At 33.7% G+C, this 19,288-nt stretch overlaps 1 protein-coding gene across 6 annotated transcripts in view; it reads left to right on the top strand.

Annotated features, from left to right (window-relative positions):
- Positions 1-19,035, top strand: part of CCNT2 (cyclin T2) — a 39,213-nt gene extending 20,178 nt beyond the window's left edge. For 2 of the 6 annotated variants that reach the window (XM_079781913.1, XM_079781916.1), the window contains 7 exons: positions 2,963-3,091; positions 5,096-5,156; positions 7,341-7,403; positions 10,495-10,540; positions 12,173-12,336; positions 14,757-14,827; positions 15,249-19,035. In XM_079781913.1, coding sequence (XP_079638039.1) covers positions 2,963-3,091; positions 5,096-5,156; positions 7,341-7,403; positions 10,495-10,540; positions 12,173-12,336; positions 14,757-14,827; positions 15,249-16,670 — 1,956 coding nt within the window. In that variant the 3' untranslated portion in view covers positions 16,671-19,035. Of the gene's footprint in view, positions 1-2,962; positions 3,092-5,095; positions 5,157-7,340; positions 7,404-10,280; positions 10,375-10,494; positions 10,860-12,172; positions 12,337-14,756; positions 14,828-15,248 lie in introns of those variants that run through there. The other 4 variants (XM_079781915.1, XM_079781917.1, XM_079781914.1 and 1 more) reach the window with 4 other exon arrangements.
- The last annotated feature ends 253 nt before the right edge of the window (positions 19,036-19,288 follow it).

Raw genomic sequence — 19,288 nt, 5'->3', positions numbered from 1 at the left:
TGTTAATGAATGTTCCCTCAAAAGCCACAGACCAACTAGTACTGCCAATATTTAAAACATTTGACATTCTTATCCTTTTAATAAGCCACACAACAGAATCAACTTTCCATATAAAAAACAGTAGTGCCTAGTTTGATTACCTTTCTTAGTCACCCTTAAAATTAAAGTCTCACTTGGATATTTACAAAGTATTTATCTAAAAAGGTGTTTTGTTTTGTTTTTACAGCCCTGATGGAGTAAAATGTTTGCAGGCTGTAGAGAAGGAAATGTGAATGGAGTTAGTGGATTTCACCAGGAACTTTGGAAGAGTATTGGGTATTAGTTGCACTGGAGGAGAATGAGAATTGAGCCCTATTTAGAGGGAACAGAAAGACTTCTGTGAGGAGTGTGGGTAAATACACAGGAATCTACCCTGATGATCATTGCTTAGCTCACTAAATACTTAATTTTTAAAATTACTTGTAGAATTTGAGAATCATTCACTAGTACAATACTTTGTTACATTGAGACGCTCTTCTAAGGAGACAACTGTGGTCTGAAAGTACCTCTTCATATTGAGGCTTTCAAAAAGTCTGAAGAGGATGGACCTGTGACTGGGAATCCTAAAAGATTTTACCAAGAAAAACTCATTAGAGACTTTTAAAAGTGCCTTTAGGCAAGTAAGAGAAATTCTGGATCATCTGGCAGTTGGGAAGGAGTTTAAATATTAAGTTTATTCTAATTTGACTTTTGCCTTGTTCCTCTATTGCTTCACTCCTTGATAAATAGTTGTAGCATTTGAAAGCTGGCTTAGCCATTCCCCTTTTAGATGTGAATAAGATAATAAATGAGAAGTTATTCGAAACTGAGTGTCTTCATTTTATTGGGTGTTTCTTGCATTTCTTACCTTGGTATTGGTTCTTAGATTTTTACCGTGGCATTTGGAATACTTTGAATTACATATTGGTGCCTTTATGTTTATATATAGGTTATCCACGTGTCATTCATTCAAATATATTGAACAGCAGCTGCACAATGCTAGATAATGGGAACATGAATGAATAAGTCAGTCTCTGTGTTCAAGCTGCTTCTAGACTGGAGGACAGAAAGATTAATAAACCAGAAGTTAGAATACAGTATAAATATAATGATAGAGGTATGCATAATTTTTCTTTGAATAAAGAAGGGTACTTTACTCTGGCTCAGAAATTTTACTTTGGAAGGAGATGATCTTTTGAGTTAAGCCTTTAAATAGAAAAGTAGTTAATCAAAATAGGTAGCAGTGGTAGGAAATTTTAAGTATGGGGAAAAGTACCAGATAGGAATAATCCAATCTCAGTTGTTTTATACTTTTTACATCTCAGAAATACCACCACCACCATTCTGCTCCCCCACCCTGGGTGACTATTTAACTGGCATTTTAAGAATATTAGCTGATTTTGATATTGCTTAATTAAATCTATTGTAAGAATAACAGTGTATTCTAAATTTATGAAAACTAAGAATACATTGCTTTTTTAGCATTCTCAATTAAAAATATTTTTTGTTATAATTTTAATTTTAAAAGATGAAATTAATTTGAAAGTTCAAGTTAAAATTATTCAGTCCTTTTAAGGTAACATTATTTCTGGTTATTTAAAGCCAAACTTACTTAATTTTAGATCTGTTTTAAAGATTGATATATCAGGAAGGAAGAAGACTTCTAGTCATTTTTACTCATTCATCTGCAAATGCATTTGGAATAGAGAAGGTTCCTTTCAAATACAAAATCTAGCAATTAAATTTCATGTCAGTGAAATAAAGGCTCCACCTTCCCTATATCAGAAATTTTCTCCTTTTGTTACCTACCCAAATCACATAGCATTGATTTATGCCCTTCTCTCTTTCCCTTTCTCTTTTGACATTGTTTCTATATAGTGATTGAACCCCAAGATACAGTGAGACTCAGATGTTTATCTCTTGAAAAATAATGTATCTGAATCTTGACATTTAGACATTATCTTTCCATGAGATATTTCCTTTTCAATTAAATTTATGGGGGTAGCATTGTTAATAACTTTATGTAAATTTCAGGTATACAACATTATAATATAACATCTGTTGTAATATAACTCCATTGTGTGCTCAGCACCCAAAGTCTTGTCTCCTTCCATCACCATGAAATATTACTTGTCTGTAATCTTAGAACGTTATTTGAGTTTAAAGTATGCCCATTTTCTGGGTCAGCAGTTACTTGGTTTATTAGTAAGTTCAGGGATAAATGTTTGTTCAAAATTAGTGTTCTCTGTCTTAGTGCTATGTTCTTATACTTTAATCCAAAGAACATAACTCAGTAATGCTTTAAAAATTGCTTATTTCTAGATCTTCAATTGGCAATGTTTCTTCTCTGTTAGTTTGTCGTACATGTTTATTTCCATGAAACTTTTAATGATGTTAGTAAAGTACTAGAGATATTAGGTAGCAGTTTCATGTGCAGAATCTTCAATTTGCCTTATAGATCCTTTTCCTGTCTCTTAAGCAAGATTGTGTAGCTTTTAGCTACACAATGAGTCATTGATTAATTTAAGAAAACCCTAGAAAGTGGTGGCTGTCCTAAAAGAAGGAAAATTTAGGTATACTTTACCCAGTTTTTCATCGTTTTTTAAAACTATGGCTTCATTCCTTGTCTTAAGGTGTTTTTTTTCCCTTTACCTTCACAATGTGCATTAATATTATTTAAACTTTCTCTTACTTTAATTAAGTATAAGTCTTTTTCCTTTAGTAATCTACTTACAAAACAAGTAAAACAGATTTTATCAATTAGGGTAACTAGTTCTATTTATTGAATAACTTTATTAAAACTCTCATCATCAATCTTTTCATAGCTCAACTAGCAATTCATAATTTCAGTGTTACATTCCTTTCTTGCACACCTCTCCCCTTTAGAAAGTAAGTTTTTTCCAAAATTTGTTTTTAAATCACCAACTTTCTTTCTTTGCTGCAGATAATATCACCTACTGCATTATTTTTGGCTGCAAAAGTGGAAGAACAGGCTCGAAAACTTGAACATGTTATCAAAGTAGCACATGCTTGTCTTCATCCCCTAGAGCCACTGCTGGATACTAAGTGTGATGTATGTAAAAATTGGGGTATTTTTTGTTTTTTGGGTTTTTTTTTTTTATTTTTCTTTGTAAATTTGAAACCTTTTCATTATTTAGACGTGATAAAAATATATCTTAATTAGTGTTGCCTTCCAAATGCTGCTTATTCCTGTTACCACTTAAGAATGTAAAGGCAGGAAGCAATCAGGCGGAGACATATTTCATGTATGTTCATGAATTATAATGTCATTCTGAATTATGTAAGGTACTTTTTAAGTATTTCACATTTGTTTATTCTCACAGCATATCTGTGATATGTGTAGAGGGTAAATCATTTCACCTCCATCGTTTGGGTATGTTCAAGATCAGAGAGAAATAACTCAAAATTGTTAGCAAATGAAGGAATAGGAAAACCTCTGGATTTACTTCCAGACCAGTAGTTAATCTTTTTTACAGAATTGTTTCTTTATTTAATGCATATATACTACTACTTATCTCTTCGATACATAAAAATACATTTCACCATGCTTTCATGAGCGGCAAGCACTTTTTAAAAATATTTTCCTAAAGAGTAATGCTAATTTCCAAACAACTTGTTCATCATCAGTATTTTAATAGACCTTGTTTGAAAGCACCATTTTAAAATGATCTGATATCTTATAACAAGAAAGAATTCTGGGCCTTTAAAATCATTTTTCTAGCACTCTTATTATAGTTGAGTTCTTTATCAGGAACTTTTAAGTACTAAATGACTACCAGATTATATTAATTCAGTTTGATTTGGACCAAGTTTAAGTTCCAATTAACTATATCTGATTTTATTAATCTAGATGTTGTTATCCTAGATGTGTTAAGGAAGTAGAATATTAATATAGCCATTCAAAAATAGAATTTATGATTATTCAAAAATAAGAACTATTTAAAATTAGTAGTGTCTACTAATTTTACAAATTCAGAATTATTTCTTGTGGTTACTTAGGATATTGTTCAAATAACCGAAATGTATGTTTTAAAAATCAGCTCAGTGACCTTTTCAAAATGGGACAAAAATAAAATTAAAGGTACTCTCACTCTGGGTTTAGCAGTATGTCCTTATATAAATGAATACTTATATGTGATATATTGTTTTCTTATTAACAATATTTCTAGTAGTTATGTCATGATCTAAAAATGAGATTGCAGAAAAATTTTTATACCATTTATTTCCAGAGTAATTGCAATAGGTGAAATTTTTATTTTGTTAATCCTACCCCAAGGATTTTTTTTTTTCCATTGATTTTTTAAAGAGTGGAAAGGAGGCGGGGAGACTGAGAGAAACATTGATGTGAGAGAGACACATCAATTGGTTGCCTCCCACATGCACCCCGAGATACATGCCTTTGACCAGAATCAAACCCACAACCCTTCAGTCTAGGAGCTAACCCTCTAACACTGAGCAAAACCAGCTAGGGGGTGAATACTTTATTGAGGTTGGGTGTATGATACATTATTTTGGTATTTTATATCTAAAATTTTTCCTTTTAATCTAGAGATTATACAGCTTTTTAAAAAATTTTATTTTGCCTTTTTTGAAGAGAGGAAGTTAATTCTAAAAGTAACCTCCTGTTACTTCAAGAAATTATCACATGATGCTATCCTAGATTAAGTTGATTGATAAGACTTTTCTTTAAGGTGGGTTTGAATTTGGTGTTCTTATGTGAGTTGGTGCTTTCTATCTTAATAAGCACTCATAATACCTAGGTAAAGTTTTATATTATAGACTAGAGATCTCTTTTGTTCCAATTAGCAATCCCCCCTTTCATATTATCATTATCATTAGGTTTTTTGGGGTTTTGCTTTATTTACAGAAGTAATTCAATTTAGACTTGTCACAGAATATAGGCTTTCTCTATTTCCTTCGATTTTTTTCCTTCATATTTATAAACTACTCTAATTCTGTTGTAATCAACCTATAATTCTCATGAGATTTAACGGTCCCATAGTCTAGTAGTTACGTTTATCTTAAGTATTTTAATATTACTGTTTTTACCTCACAGGCTTACCTTCAACAAACTCAAGAACTGGTTTTACTTGAAACCATAATGCTACAAACCCTAGGTATGTACTTACATCATATATTTTTATGTGTGTTCTTCAATGCAGTACAATAAGTCTTTACTTAATGTCATCAATTGGTATTTTAACTAAGTGAAACAACATATAACAAAACCAGTTTACTATGGGCTAATTGATACAAACAAGAGTTAAGTTCCTATGGTATAACAAATGATGTTGAATGAAATGACATTATTCAAGGGCCTGCTATATGTATTCTAAATAAAGGAAAAAATGTCTGGAGTGATTTTATCTTTGATGAAAGTTTCATTTTAAAACAAAGTTTGGGGCCAGAATATTATTGCCTGGTTATAAGAAAACCATTTTTAAAAATTTAATTTCATTTCACATAAACAACCTTTGGTGAGATTTTAATGTTTTCAGATAATTGGGATATTGTGCTTCGTTCTGGCTTTGCATTGGAGAATGAAATATTCCTCTCAAACTGTTGCATATGATTGTAATGTGTACATACATACATGGCAGTTCTTGTTCTCCTACAGCTTATAGTCAGTATTTAATGAATGTATATCATTTTTAATGTGACATAATAGTTAAATGTTGAACATTCTTTTCTAAAAGTTATGTTGTCTGCAAAGTTAGTACAACTTAATTGGCCTCTAAAGATCATTTATTCTGATGTTTCACTTTACCATGAGGAAATTGGGGCTTAAGACAGTTTTGACTTCTGTGAAGTCATGTATTACTCCTAAAAGAACATTGTCTTTATGGAGAGCTGGGTTTAAATCTGTAGGCCTCTGACTTGGGCAAAATTCCCCTCTTTACCTTTCATGCCTTCATTCTATATATGAGGTGGAATAATAATGCCTACCTTAACATTGTGAAGACGATGTATTAAAAAATTGCCACATAGTGTCTGTGTCATAATCATTATTTATTATGGTAGTTATTTTTATTTTATTTATTACTCCATTCCCACATGTTGGATTCAAGTGGTAATCACAGCTTCTCATAATAACTGATTCTTTTTATTACAAAAGTAGCTTGTTTGAAATGTATATCACTTGTTTAAAGTTTTTATAGTATAAAAAGATACAAAAATAAAAGTGAGAATATTCTCATTCCCTCCAAATCTAGTAATGTAAATGTTATTGTTTTATTATATAAATTAAATAAATATGAAAATTTAAATATAATGAAAGTTGAAAAAGAAAATTATATTTTAAAATAATTAAAGGTATTTTTTTTTTTTTAAATCATTGTGTTATTTGCATTATGACAGAGTCTTAAGCACGGAGAATGAATAATAGCATTTTAAGGGAAACATAAGAATGTATAAGATACACCTCTTTGGCTTTCATTAAAGTACGATTTTGCAGGTTTTATTACAGTTTTATTATAGGAATATAAATAGACCATACAGTAACTTTATAAATCCAGATTACCTATTTATTAGGATATTATTCACTTACTGCTTCTGAAGGCATTAGATGTGTCCTCCCTCACCCTACTTAAGGGTTGAGCCCGGTCCTACTTAAGGGTTGATTGGGCATTGGAAGCTTTTCAATATTTTATCTTTGGTTTTAGAAACAGTGGTTTAATGAATCATGAGGCCTACAAGGTATACTTAACCTTAACAATTTTATTATTAATGAAACATAGTTATAAGCTAACTTGCTGAAACCTTTTGATCTAAGGCATACTAAGAAAATAAGAGCACTATATTATTTAAAAGGTCATTTCTTACACTGTAATCCAAAGGTTATATTTATGAAAAATTTCTTTTCACATCTTCTGAAAGAGTTGGAATACACTTAAGAACACCAGTAAATTCAATAAAAAGGGGAGGGGGAGAGAAATATACTACATAGTTGAATTCCCTGCTTAACATGTGGGACAAACTTATTTGTATTTGTCGTGATTTTAGTTTATTTTTAACATGAGAATAATCTCAAACTAATTGTAATTCAGAATTTTGAATAAATATTCCCCCCAATCTCCAAATAACTTTGATAATAAATTTTCATAATTGGAACATTGTTTTTGAGAAGAAATGATTTCTTATCAGAGGTATATAGTGATCATGTCAGTGATAAGAAACATTATCTTTGGGTTTTTTTAATAGTGAAAAATATATTACACATTTATGGTTGTGTGGTGAATGGCATTTCTCAGGCAAGTATTGTAGTGGTAAGTGATTGGGGAAAAAAGTGCTTTTCATTTCAGGTTTTGAGATCACCATTGAGCACCCACACACAGATGTGGTGAAATGTACCCAGTTAGTAAGAGGTAAGTGATCTTTGAAACTTTTTAATTAATACAGTATTTATTATTTTTGTTGTCTATAATTGATTTAAATGTTATTTTGTTCTTATAGCCTTTTCTTTAATTTTATTAAAATAAGGGAAATGTCATTTTGAAGCATTACTTTTTAGTGTTAGGTATCTTCCTACTCATCTACTTCTATTTGTATACACTTCAGTGAGAGTTTCATTTCACTAAAAATTTGGAGGGCTTCAAATATTTGGGCTCTCTACCTCCCCATTGGGCTATGCCTGTCCTATATTTCAGTTAATATTTAAGATGTAGGCCATTAACACATGGGTACAGAGAGTAGTATTAATTTTTAATTTATGTCAGAAACTTTCATTGACTTCTTGAAAAGACTACAGTATAAGAATTTGGAGGTCAACCTCAAATTTTTTCTGTAAAAAATTGTGTTTCTTAGATTTGTCATGTTTGCAAATGTTTTGCCCATCTTCATTTGAACAAAATTGGTTTAATACATTTTTCACAGTTCTTTGGTATTACTAAAAATGGTTTTCTTTTTGTGTAAAATGAGGAAATATATAGCATGATACATAGTGTATAATGTGGCTATTACACCTTTTATAAACAGGAATAAGGAAGCTTTTATACTTTTTGCTTTACTGCTTATAAAGCATGTGGAACACATTTTTCTGCTCTTGTTAATGAATCCTGTGTATCTGTTATATGCCTAGAAATAGTTTTTCCACAGTTGCATGTTGTTATACTGCTGCTGCTAGTACTGTTTCCCATTAGAAATGTTATGTACTAATAGCAACCCCTTAGAACCTTTAGTGTGCCTTTTTTCTATTACTTCCTTTTTGAAAATTAAATTTTGCAGTTTTCATTCTTTTACCACCAGACTTCTTTAGGATTATTCTAAACAAAATGGGTAAGACTTTTGAAGGTCTTGTTTTGTTTTTTACTGTTTACCTAAATAGCCTCACATTTTATTCATTCTAAATTTAATTCATTTTATACCTAGGTAGGATTTTATTATGTTATGACTACATTAAAAAAAAAAAAAAAGGCTCTGTTATCTGACACCACAAGAACTGGACCTCTAAAAATGCCATTATATATATTTTTATCCTAATAGCACCTATTATCATTTATAAACTTGAACATACTTAATTATAGTTCCTGTTCTTTGTGATTATATGAATATATTTTATAGCACATTCTCATCCCCAGTATTACAGTATAGTATAGATTTGTATAGATAACTAGTATAGATGTTGAATTAAGAAAAAAAAATCTGAGTAGTTCTATTTTCCTAAAAACTTGAAAGGGTAAACTGTTTTGTCAGACTAATGGAAAGCCATATAACTTGTTTTAAATTGAGTCTGATGAAGAATGATATTGAAGGAAGATATTAATATAGGTTAAAATAATACTTTAGTGGGAATTGAAACTGGATTTTCAGCTTAGTATTGTGAAGTTTTAGTCAGCTTTTTAAAAATTGTTTTTCAAAGTTTATTAGTTTTTTTGTACTTTCTCCTATATCTAAAAAAGCTAGAGACATAAAGAACATTGATTTGCAAAATTGAATAATAAATTTTATAACATTTATAAAAACTAAATTTTATGTATCATCCAAAGCAAAATATTAAAATACGATTTTTTTGTTAATGTTTAAAATGTGACTGACTTAAATTTTAGTACAGATTTTATATATGTTTAAACTCCTCTTGTGTGACTAACATTTTGAGTAACAGGGTTTGTATCTCACTCCATTTAATACATTTTCTTTCATGTTTGTTCTTTTTTTTTTTTTTCTCTATTTACAATTTTAAGCTAACAAAAGAACATTTTTCCTACATTCTTCCTCTGTTGCACAGTGAGGTTATTGAATTTAGACATCTTGTGAGGTGAAAACTGCTATGGCAATTTAAAATTTCTTGTCTACATATTTTGCATCTTTTGTGAAGGGAGTAAATGGTTTGGCTTCTTCCAAGTCCTTTACCTCCTTTCCCCACAAGAGAAAATTGGTATTCTGCTCCTTTGCTGCAGAATTGGCTAATGTCACTTTACAGGGACCTTCACTTTTCTGATTTATCCTTTCTTTCCCATAAGGGAAGAAAGCAATACTTAAGTCAAACTGTCTCCAGGACATTCTTTGACACTCTTAGCACAGCTCTGCTAAGCCCAAGTCCCTTTTTAAGATTCACATGGGACAGCAGGGATTACAGGTGCTACAGATAACACTACCAGGGGCAAGGATTTTGAGGCCTTTTAGAGAGGGGTGAGTTGAAGAGAACTAATCCTAGTTGAAATGGGAAAGATTATGTCAGTTTTATGAATGTAATTGGAAGAAAAGGGTGAACTATAGCAGAGGCATCCCTGTTGGGAAAAATAAGCAGAAGGGGAGGGCCTGTTTTCCATTTCAGTGTCTTAATTTCCATTCTTTGAGAGGGTGACAGTGTTGAAGCATCATGATTCCCTCTATAGTACTCATATCTAAAGTTCTATTAATTGGATTCTATAATTTAAAAATATATATATAGTGGAGTTTCCTATATCTGTCCTTATAATGTTTTAGGTTGTTTATTTGTTGATGCTTAGTAGCATGATAAAAAACTGAGCCGTTGTGCTCTCTGACTTTGGAGGGTGGGGGTTTGTTTTCTTTTATTTTGATGGAAGTACTAAGCCAATTTAAATATGACTGAGGATTAAGTCTGGCAGGCAACTCTTTGTATTTTGTGTTAGACTTCAAAATCTTTTCTTCTTCTTCCTCTTCTTTTTTTTTAAATCCAGGAGAATGCTTTATTGCAACTTTTAGCTGACTAGATGCTTAACTTAGTAACAAGTTTAGCCCTTGTAACTGGCTAGCTAAAAGCAAATCGGCTTGTTTCTCAGATCTTTGGGGGATAGCAAGAAACATTTGAGTGAATGTTGTTGAAGATTTTCAGTAGTATAGAAAATGATGGCGCTCTTGTGATATTTGTAAGTAGTAAGTAAAATTTACTTTTTGTGTACACATCTTTGAAGTTTTTGTTATGTTGAGAACTTTTTAATGGTAGCATGTTAAAGCTGATAGTATTGTCTTCGTTTTTCTTTTTTTTCCTTACAGCAAGCAAGGATTTGGCACAGACATCCTATTTCATGGCTACCAACAGGTTGTTATCCTGACCCTCTTTGTTGCACTGTTGTAGCACACTATAGCTTCCTTTAATGCAGGGCCCCCTCAATGTGTCTCTTACCCTTGTTGCAACAGGAGACTGGACCATCTACTGTGGTGGTACCTTCCTGTCTGCTTTGCGGTGTATTGTACAAGGGACTTTGGGCACAGAGGGGTTAAATGCACAATGTGAAGTGTAGTGGTGCTTTCTGATGACATATTCTCGATTTGTGAGTGCATAAGTCTAAAATTGGTAGCCTGAATAGCAGCTAAAGATTACACAGAGCTAAACTTAACGTAGAAATTCGAGCAACTTGGTAAGTATAAAGCTATTTCTAGTTTATAATTATAGTTAAATGACAATTTTTAAAATTTCACATTGATCCAATCTTAATTTTAATCATTAAAGTTTTTTAATAAATAAAATTTCTATAACTTGGTTACATAATACCCATTAGTAGTAAATTAGAAGTAGTCGACTCCTATCAGTGCCTAGATGTGCATAAGTACAACTTTTACTTTTAAAAAAACCTTACTTCCTTTTTAGTTTATATAAATACAAAATGGTGTGGGTTATGATTGATCAATAAACATTTTCATTAATTCTGAAACTGAAGTGGAAGAATAGTTTTTAAAAGCCTTTAATATCTAATATAAAATTTTGTTCTGTATTGATTATATTAATTATTTAAATTTGTTGGGTTTTTTTAATGGGTTTTTGGGGAGGAGGGACCAAACCAGCTTTGTGTGGCCCTTAATTTTTTTGTGACACTGTTAAGTTTTATTTAAATTTTGGATTGGCAAATATCCATTATTATCCTCAGATACATGTTGTTGGGCTTTAAACTCTATTCCGAGGAATTCTGAACAACAAAAGCAAAAAGTTAACACTTAAATTTAAAACTTTGGTTAGAAAAGCCTACTTGTAACATGTTACATGCCCAGTATAGTAGAAGGAGAAAGAGTATTTTTGTAGTACATAGCAACATTGGGCTTTGAAGCTGTTGCGCAAAAGGTAAGTTTTCTCTGTGGGTCTATTGAAAAGAAGACAGAGGTTTACATAGAAAAAGTGTTAAATTCTCTTTAACTTACTTGAGAATTATGTTTAAGCCACATAAAATGGTAGAATCCCTGATTATCATGCATTGTTGAAATGTGTCACTTTTACCAAGAGTCCTCTGCTTTTTCATTATTTTTTTTGCCATGGTATTACAAAAAAAGCAAAAATGTCACCAAAAAAAGTTTAAGGTATTATAGTGGTTATTGGAAATAGAAGTGTATTAGGTATATGTCTTCACCTCCATTTATAAAGAAATAAAAATACTTTGAATTTAGATGTAAAAGCAAAATTCAGAAATATTAATATATTAGTATTAATAAAATATTAATAAAATACTCGGGCTTAAGAGTATGGGGAATGTTCATAATGTATAGGGTTTTTTTTAGTACTAGAATTTTGTAAGTATAGTGTTAGCTTTTAACATAATAAAATAAGATTTTGTACTTTAGGCTTACAGAAGAAAACCTTTATACTTCTGTTTTTGTTCTAATCTTACTGGTAAATGTTTTTTCTTTGTTTTACATATTTGAATTTCTATGACTCTTCATTTTCAAACATGCGCCACAACAGTCTACATCTTACCACCTTCTGTCTTCAGTACAAACCAACAGTGATAGCATGTGTATGCATTCATTTGGCTTGCAAATGGTCCAATTGGGAGATTCCTGTGTCAACTGATGGAAAACATTGGTGGGAATATGTGGATCCTACAGTTACTTTAGAATTATTAGATGGTAAGTAGAGAAAATAAATCTTTTTTAAATTAAAATTATTTCTTTTTATTATGGAAAAACTAGTAGCCCATTTGCAGGAAGAATCCTGCAAGCGGTCGCTACGGCCGCCATTGCGGCCACCGCGCCTGCACCCACGGGCCACTGCCGCCCACCCCGCTCCGCCCTGCTCTGCCCCGCTCTGCCCGGCTCCGCCCCACTCCGCCCCGCCCGGGCTTTCCCTCTGGCAGCCACCTTGCTTTCCGCTTTTCCTCCCTCTTCCTTCTAAGTTGTCTTCAGTCTTCACTCCTCCCTCCCTCAGTGTGTGCAAATTAACCACCATCTTTGTTGGGTAATTTGCATACTCACACTGATTGGCTGGTGGGCGTAGCGAAGGTGCGGTCAATTTGCATATTACTATTTTATTAGGTAGGATTCTATCTAATTCTGTATAGGTTTGAAAACTAGTGAATCCCATACACTCATGCCAAACTGAATAGTTACTAATTCTGGCCATTTCAGCATCCTTCCTCCCCTGCAGTTTTTTTATTTTTAATCCTTACCCAATGACATGCCTTTATTGATTTTAGAGAGAGGGAGAGAGAAAGAGAGAAATATCGATTGGTTGTCTTTCATATACACCTCCACTAGAGAGAGAACCCGAAACCTAGGTATGTGCGCTGACCAAGAATCGAACCAACAATCTTTCGGTGTACAGGACGATGCTACAACCAACTGAGCCACACCGGCCAGGGCTCCCCTATAGTTATTTTAATGCTAATCCAGATATCATTATTTCATGTATTAATATTTTAGTTTGTATTTCAAAAAATACTTATTTTTTTTTAGATATAACATAACTATAATTCTTTTTAACAATTTGTAATAGATTTAAAAGAATAATTACATGATCAAATGAACACAGGATGAAAAATAAGGATTCATTAGCCTAAAAAAGATAAAGTGTACATATATTAACCACTACTGAATATCTCAAGCCCTTTGACACTTTTCAAACTCAAAGGTTAGTTTTGTTGAGTTTAAAATGTATGGACCCAAAGTCAGGTATTATTGCAGAAGATGTGAAGCAATGTGAAGCAACTAATGGTATTTTCTGGGTAACAGTTCTTGCTCTGTAGTTCCACTGATGAAATGTGCCATTGTTGTCTTGCAACATTAAATGTGAATTGACAAGGGAAAATTGGGGGTACAAGCTCTCTAAATTGAGCCTAGAATTTGAGGGTCTTCTAATAAGAAATTTCCATGGTTAAGACATAAGAGAAGTTGGCCAGAGGTAGGAGATTCTTGGAGATTAAGATATTTTAGCTATGTTATTATAAATTTCAGAAAGGAAATAAATAACATCCTTACTTAATAGATGTGCCTAAACTAGTATGTTGGGTTATAGCTTATTCTTTTTGTGGGCTTTCCCCAACTTCCTTTACAAAATTTAAAGCTAATGGAAAATAGGATTTATGTCTGTTGCAACTGAGGACATCTAGAAACACAAAAATGCATTTTATCAATGCACTAGAGGCCCGGGGTGGAGGGAGGGTCTCTCAGCCCAGCCTGCACCCTCTCCAATCTGGGACCCCCCTGGGGGATGTCCGACTGCCTCTCGCAATCTGGGACCGCTGGCTCCTAACTGCTCACCTGCCTGATTGCCCCTTACCCCTCTGCCTGCCTGCCTGATGGCCCCTAACCGCCTCTGCCTCGGCCCCGCACCCGGGACCCAGGATTCCCTCCCTCTGGCCGGCCACAGGCACCCGGGACCTGGGCCAGCCGCAGCCGCGGGGTGGGCAACTTTTCTCCCTCTCCTGGGCTGCAGGCGCCAGCGCCCGGGACTGTGGGCTGGTGGCTTCGCCTGGGCCCGGCTTTGTCAGGAAGGACGTCCGGATGGTCATCAGGAAGATGTCCGGTCTAATTAGCATATTACCCTTTCATTAGTATAGATCTTATTGGGGGGATATCATATTGATATCTCTTATTGCTAGTAATGATAACCATCATCACTTGATTAAGATGTTATTTACTGTGTTTCTCCATTGTAAAGTTACTGTTTTTCTCTTTGCAATTAAATATCTTGAGGAAGATATCCTTTTTTTCCCTCAAACTTTTGCCCCTAATTTTAAATCTATTAATGGATCTTGCCTGCAACAAATATTTTTTTTTTTTCCTAGTGGAGGTTTATATTTTGGGAGAATATTCTTTTAATGCTACTAAATTTTCCAGGGATTCTGAGTAAGCTTATAAAATTTGGGTGGGAGAGTGATTTTTTTAAAAAATACTAGTTCAGAGCTCTGTCTACTTAAATGCTGAAGTTTGAATAGGAGGGTGATAGTGAAGTAGATGAACTCTTGAGAACCTTTTTAATATTGCTCACTTGAGAGAAATTTAAATCATGAAGGCACCTTCTAAGTTATGAATTTAAATTTTATTTTTAGAGTTAACACATGAATTTCTACAAATACTGGAGAAAACGCCTAGTAGGTTGAAGAAGATTCGAAACTGGAGGGTAAGAGAATTGGCAGAGTTTAAAAGATTATCAATTTGTCATTTATCTAACGATTACAAAGCTAACCAGTTTGAATTTTGGGGGTTAAATATTCTTTATTTCCAGTATTCCTGAATAATTATAATGTATCAGAAGCTACATACACACATACCTTATTCAACTACTGTGTCCATTGGACTTTGCTGAGTATTTTATAAATTTTTTATAAACCTCACAATGATGGTAATATTCTTCTCATTTTACAAATGGGGAAGTTAAAGCCTAGACAAGTTAAGTTACTTTCTCAAATGGTGGCTAGGTTGAATATCAAATTCCAAAATTAGTGCTTTCAATTTTATAGTCTTGTTTTATAAATATAGAATTTTTATAAGCAAAGAATTGTATTAAATTCCTGTGTTGTCATTGCTTTTTATTTAAATAGGCTGACCAGGCGGCTAAGAAACCAAAAGTAGATAGACAAGTATCGGAAACACCGCTTCTTGGTTCATCTTTGGTCCAGAATTCCATTTTAGTGGATAGTGTTGCTGGTGTGCCTGCAAACCCAAGTTTTCAGCAACCATCTACATCGGCATTCCCTGCACCAGTACCTCTGAATTCAGGAAATATTTCTGTTCAAGACAGCCATACGTCTGATAATTTGTCAGTGCTAGCAACAGGAATGCCAGGTACCTCATACAGTTTGTCATCACACCAAGAATGGCCTCAACATCAAGAATCAGCAAGGACCGAGCAGATCTATTCACAGAAGCAGGAGACATCTCTGTCTGGTAGCCAGTACAACATCAACTTCCAGCAGGGACCTTCTCTCTCACTGCATTCAGGATTGCATCACAGACCTGACAAAATTTCTGATCATGCTTCTATTAAGCAAGAATATACTCATAAAGCAGGGAGCAGTAAGCACCATGGACCAATATCTGCTACTCCAGGAGTTGTTCCTCAGAAGATGTCTTTAGATAAATACAGAGAAAAACGTAAGCTAGAAACCCTTGATCTGGATGTCAGGGATCATTATATAGCTGCCCAGGCAGAACAGCAACACAAACACGTGCAGTCGCAGGCAACGAGCAGCAGCTCTGTAACTTCTCCCATTAAAATGAAAATTCCGATCACAAATGCAGAAAAACCTGAAAAATACATGGCAGATAAGAAGGAAAAAAGTGGATCGCTGAAATTACGGATCCCATTACCACCCACTGATAAAAGTGCCAGTAAAGAAGAACTGAAAATGAAGATAAAAGTTTCTTCAGAAAGGCACAGCTCTTCTGATGAAAGCAGTGGGAAGAGCAAGCATTCCAGCCCACATATTAGCAGAGACCATAAAGATAAGCACAAGGAACATCCCTCCAACCGCCACCACCCCAGCAGTCACAAGCATTCCCACTCACACAGTGGCAGCAGTGGTGGCAGTAAACACAGTGCTGATGGAATACCACCCACTGTTCTGAGGAGTCCTGTTGGCCTGAGCAGTGATGGCATTTCCTCTAGTTCCAGCTCTTCAAGGAAGAAGCTGCATGTCAATGATGCATCTCACAACCATCACGCCAAAATGAGCAAAAGTTCCAAAAGTTCAGGTAGTTCATCTAGTTCTTCCTCCTCTGTTAAGCAGTATATATCCTCTCACAACTCTGTTTTTAACCATCCCTTACCCCCTCCTCCCCCTGTCACATACCAGGTGGGCTACGGACATCTCAGCACCCTCGTGAAACTGGACAAGAAGCCAGTGGAGACCAACGGTCCTGATGTCCATCACGAGTACAGTACAAACAGCCAGCATATGGACTACAAAGACACATACGACATGCTGGACTCGCTGTTAAGTGCCCAAGGAATGAACATGTAATTGTTTGTTTAGGTCAATTTTTCCTTTCCTTTTTTAATTTAAAAATTGTTAGAATGGAATCCTCCTGATCTAGCAGTGGTAACACCTGCCGTTGCTGCCACTGTTTCAATATTTGTAAGTGCTGCTTTATTCTTCATTCTGAAAAGAAGAGATTATAGTAAACAAGTCTTTATCTCCACATATGATAGTGTTATAAATACTGTAAAAGCATGGAAGGTGCAAAACTCAGTATTTCTACAATTGCAGCTAAGAACATTAGGATGAATGGCTGGCTGCTTCTAGGAATATAAGATGCCTCAAGCATTTGTTATTTATAATTTGAATACTGTAGCTATATTATTTTTGTTGTTGCTTGACTTTTGAATGAGTGTAAATTGTTTTCTTTTGTGTATTTATACTTGTATGTATGATTTGCATGTTTCAATGTTAAAGGGATAAAACAGTATACTGAAAACAGTTTACAGGAAAGTGGAGAAAAATGTACATACATTTTTGTATGTTTAGATATTACCATAAATACTCAGGATTGGAGCTGCTTGTAAGTATAACAATATACAGAATAACTTTATTTTATCTTGTCAGAGTCCATCACTAATCTAAAACAAAGGTGGCACTTTTTCATGTTAACCTTAAACTCTAGGCCTTACTGGAAGCCTCTGAAGGGGGACACTTCAATACCAGATGGGTATGCAGTGCCACAGATGGTCACTTACACTGTGAGGCACTGAACTGCCTTCAGAGGTTCTGACCAGATTGGCTGCTGAAATAGCCCTAGTTTTCTGAAGGCTTGAAGAGGAAAAAATTAAGTTTACATACTCTTGATGTGAAGTGCAGTTAAATGTTTGTTGGTTTGTTGCAGTACTATAACACAGAGCTGTTAATAATGGTTATGTAGATTACTGTGATTTGAAAACGAAATTCACAAAACGTACATAGCGAAAAATTAAGTTTTTTCCTTAAAGAAAAAACGTCAACACTACATAGTTTAACAGTAAACAGGGATCGCATTTCCTTCAGCATTCGGAATGACAGCGTATTCTCAAACATACTCCTCCCCTCAAGCTTGTTTGTGTGTGATGCCACATTTCTTTTTCAGGTAAATTCAGTCTTCCTTTTAAAAATAAAATTAAAACTATTACTCTCTCAGTTCTTTTCTATTCTAACAATAAATAAAAAGATCACTGTGCATTGTACCTGTATTTATAGCTTATCAGGAACCTCTGAGGAAAAAAAGGTAGAGAGCTAGTGAAGGTTTTACATTTGTTTGCACGTCTCAGTATATTCCTGTTGAGGTCACATTGGCACAGTCATCTGACTTTGAATAAACAATAGACATTAATTTGTTTAAAATTTGTTTTAAACACTAGTACTATGGCCCTGGTTTATCAGTGAGTCTTCTATTTATTCTGTGGTAAATCTTTGAGCTGTTGAGTATCTTTGAGATGGGTTGAATTCAGCTTCTGTTGAACTGAAGGCTGTCTTCATTTTTCCTCTATGTATATGATTTATTTTTGTTTTAAAAAGCCACTGATATGTGCACAAATGTAATTTTACCCAAGTATGTTGCAGTTGTAAATATTAGAGTTTAATCTTGTGCTCTACTTTTATTTAGCAATTATCTAATTTGCCAATAGCTTTATAATTTTTTAAAAGATAATTGTTTGTTATTTTGTCGATGTTATTTGAATTTAGTATAGTAGGAGCCTCTTTCTAGGGACTTTGCCTAGCTAGCATGTCCTAACATTTGTTCGTCTTGCATAACTTTAGTAATCTTTGTCATTATGTGTAACTTTGTTGTTCTGTATGGCATATTATTGTATCCACAAACATGATAATTTTGATGCAGTTATACTTTGACAGTGGTACATAATCCAAGGACTAGTATATAGAATTAAGCTGAGTACAGAATGAAGGGAGGGAAGGGTTTTGTTCTTGGTAATTTAGATGTGAAACCTCTAAGGAGCTATCATGTGAAACTACATAGTGTGGTTATGCTACTGTATACTTAGGGATGATAATACCAGGAATTTTAATAAGATTTTGTAAAGAATATCCAGAAAATTAGTGAACATATTTTCAGTATGACATAGAAAACAATGTGAATATTTAAGGTCTGTGACTATACTTAAACTTCACAAAGAATTTGCAGAATTGTTTTGAGATGTGGGAATAAACGTAATTTTGTTGAATCTTTATTGGTGCTAATGATGGACAGTTAAAAAGTTAGCTAGTGTATATTGTTATGGGTCAGTACTTATTAGTACTTCCAAGATTGAATTTAAAATGCTATGTATTCACTTTTCACTCTGTAAATGTAAATCTTTACAATGACTTTATTTATTAAAGGGCAGCCAGTTGTAATTTTTACAGGATTGTGTGAGCTGTTCAAACTCTTTAACTTCTGAACGGGACATTAGCTTCCAAAACCACGATGGGGATAAATATGGAAATCCTTTTTAAGTTTCAATTCCATTCAGTGAAAATTCACATAATTCATATTACCATGAATTTTCTTTAGCCGTCTCATCAGCCTGGTCCCAGTAGGCTCAACCAAAGAAAAAGACTCTAGTGAATGGACATTATTACTGAGTCTTCTTGTAAGTAGCCATAAATGAACC

The sequence above is a fragment of the Cnephaeus nilssonii genome, assembly GCF_951640355.1.
Source record: "Cnephaeus nilssonii genome assembly, chromosome: 10".
NCBI lineage: Eukaryota > Metazoa > Chordata > Mammalia > Chiroptera > Vespertilionidae > Cnephaeus > Cnephaeus nilssonii.
The sequence above is the reverse complement of the archived record's forward strand: the minus strand, read 5'-3'. Positions and strand labels throughout refer to the sequence as shown.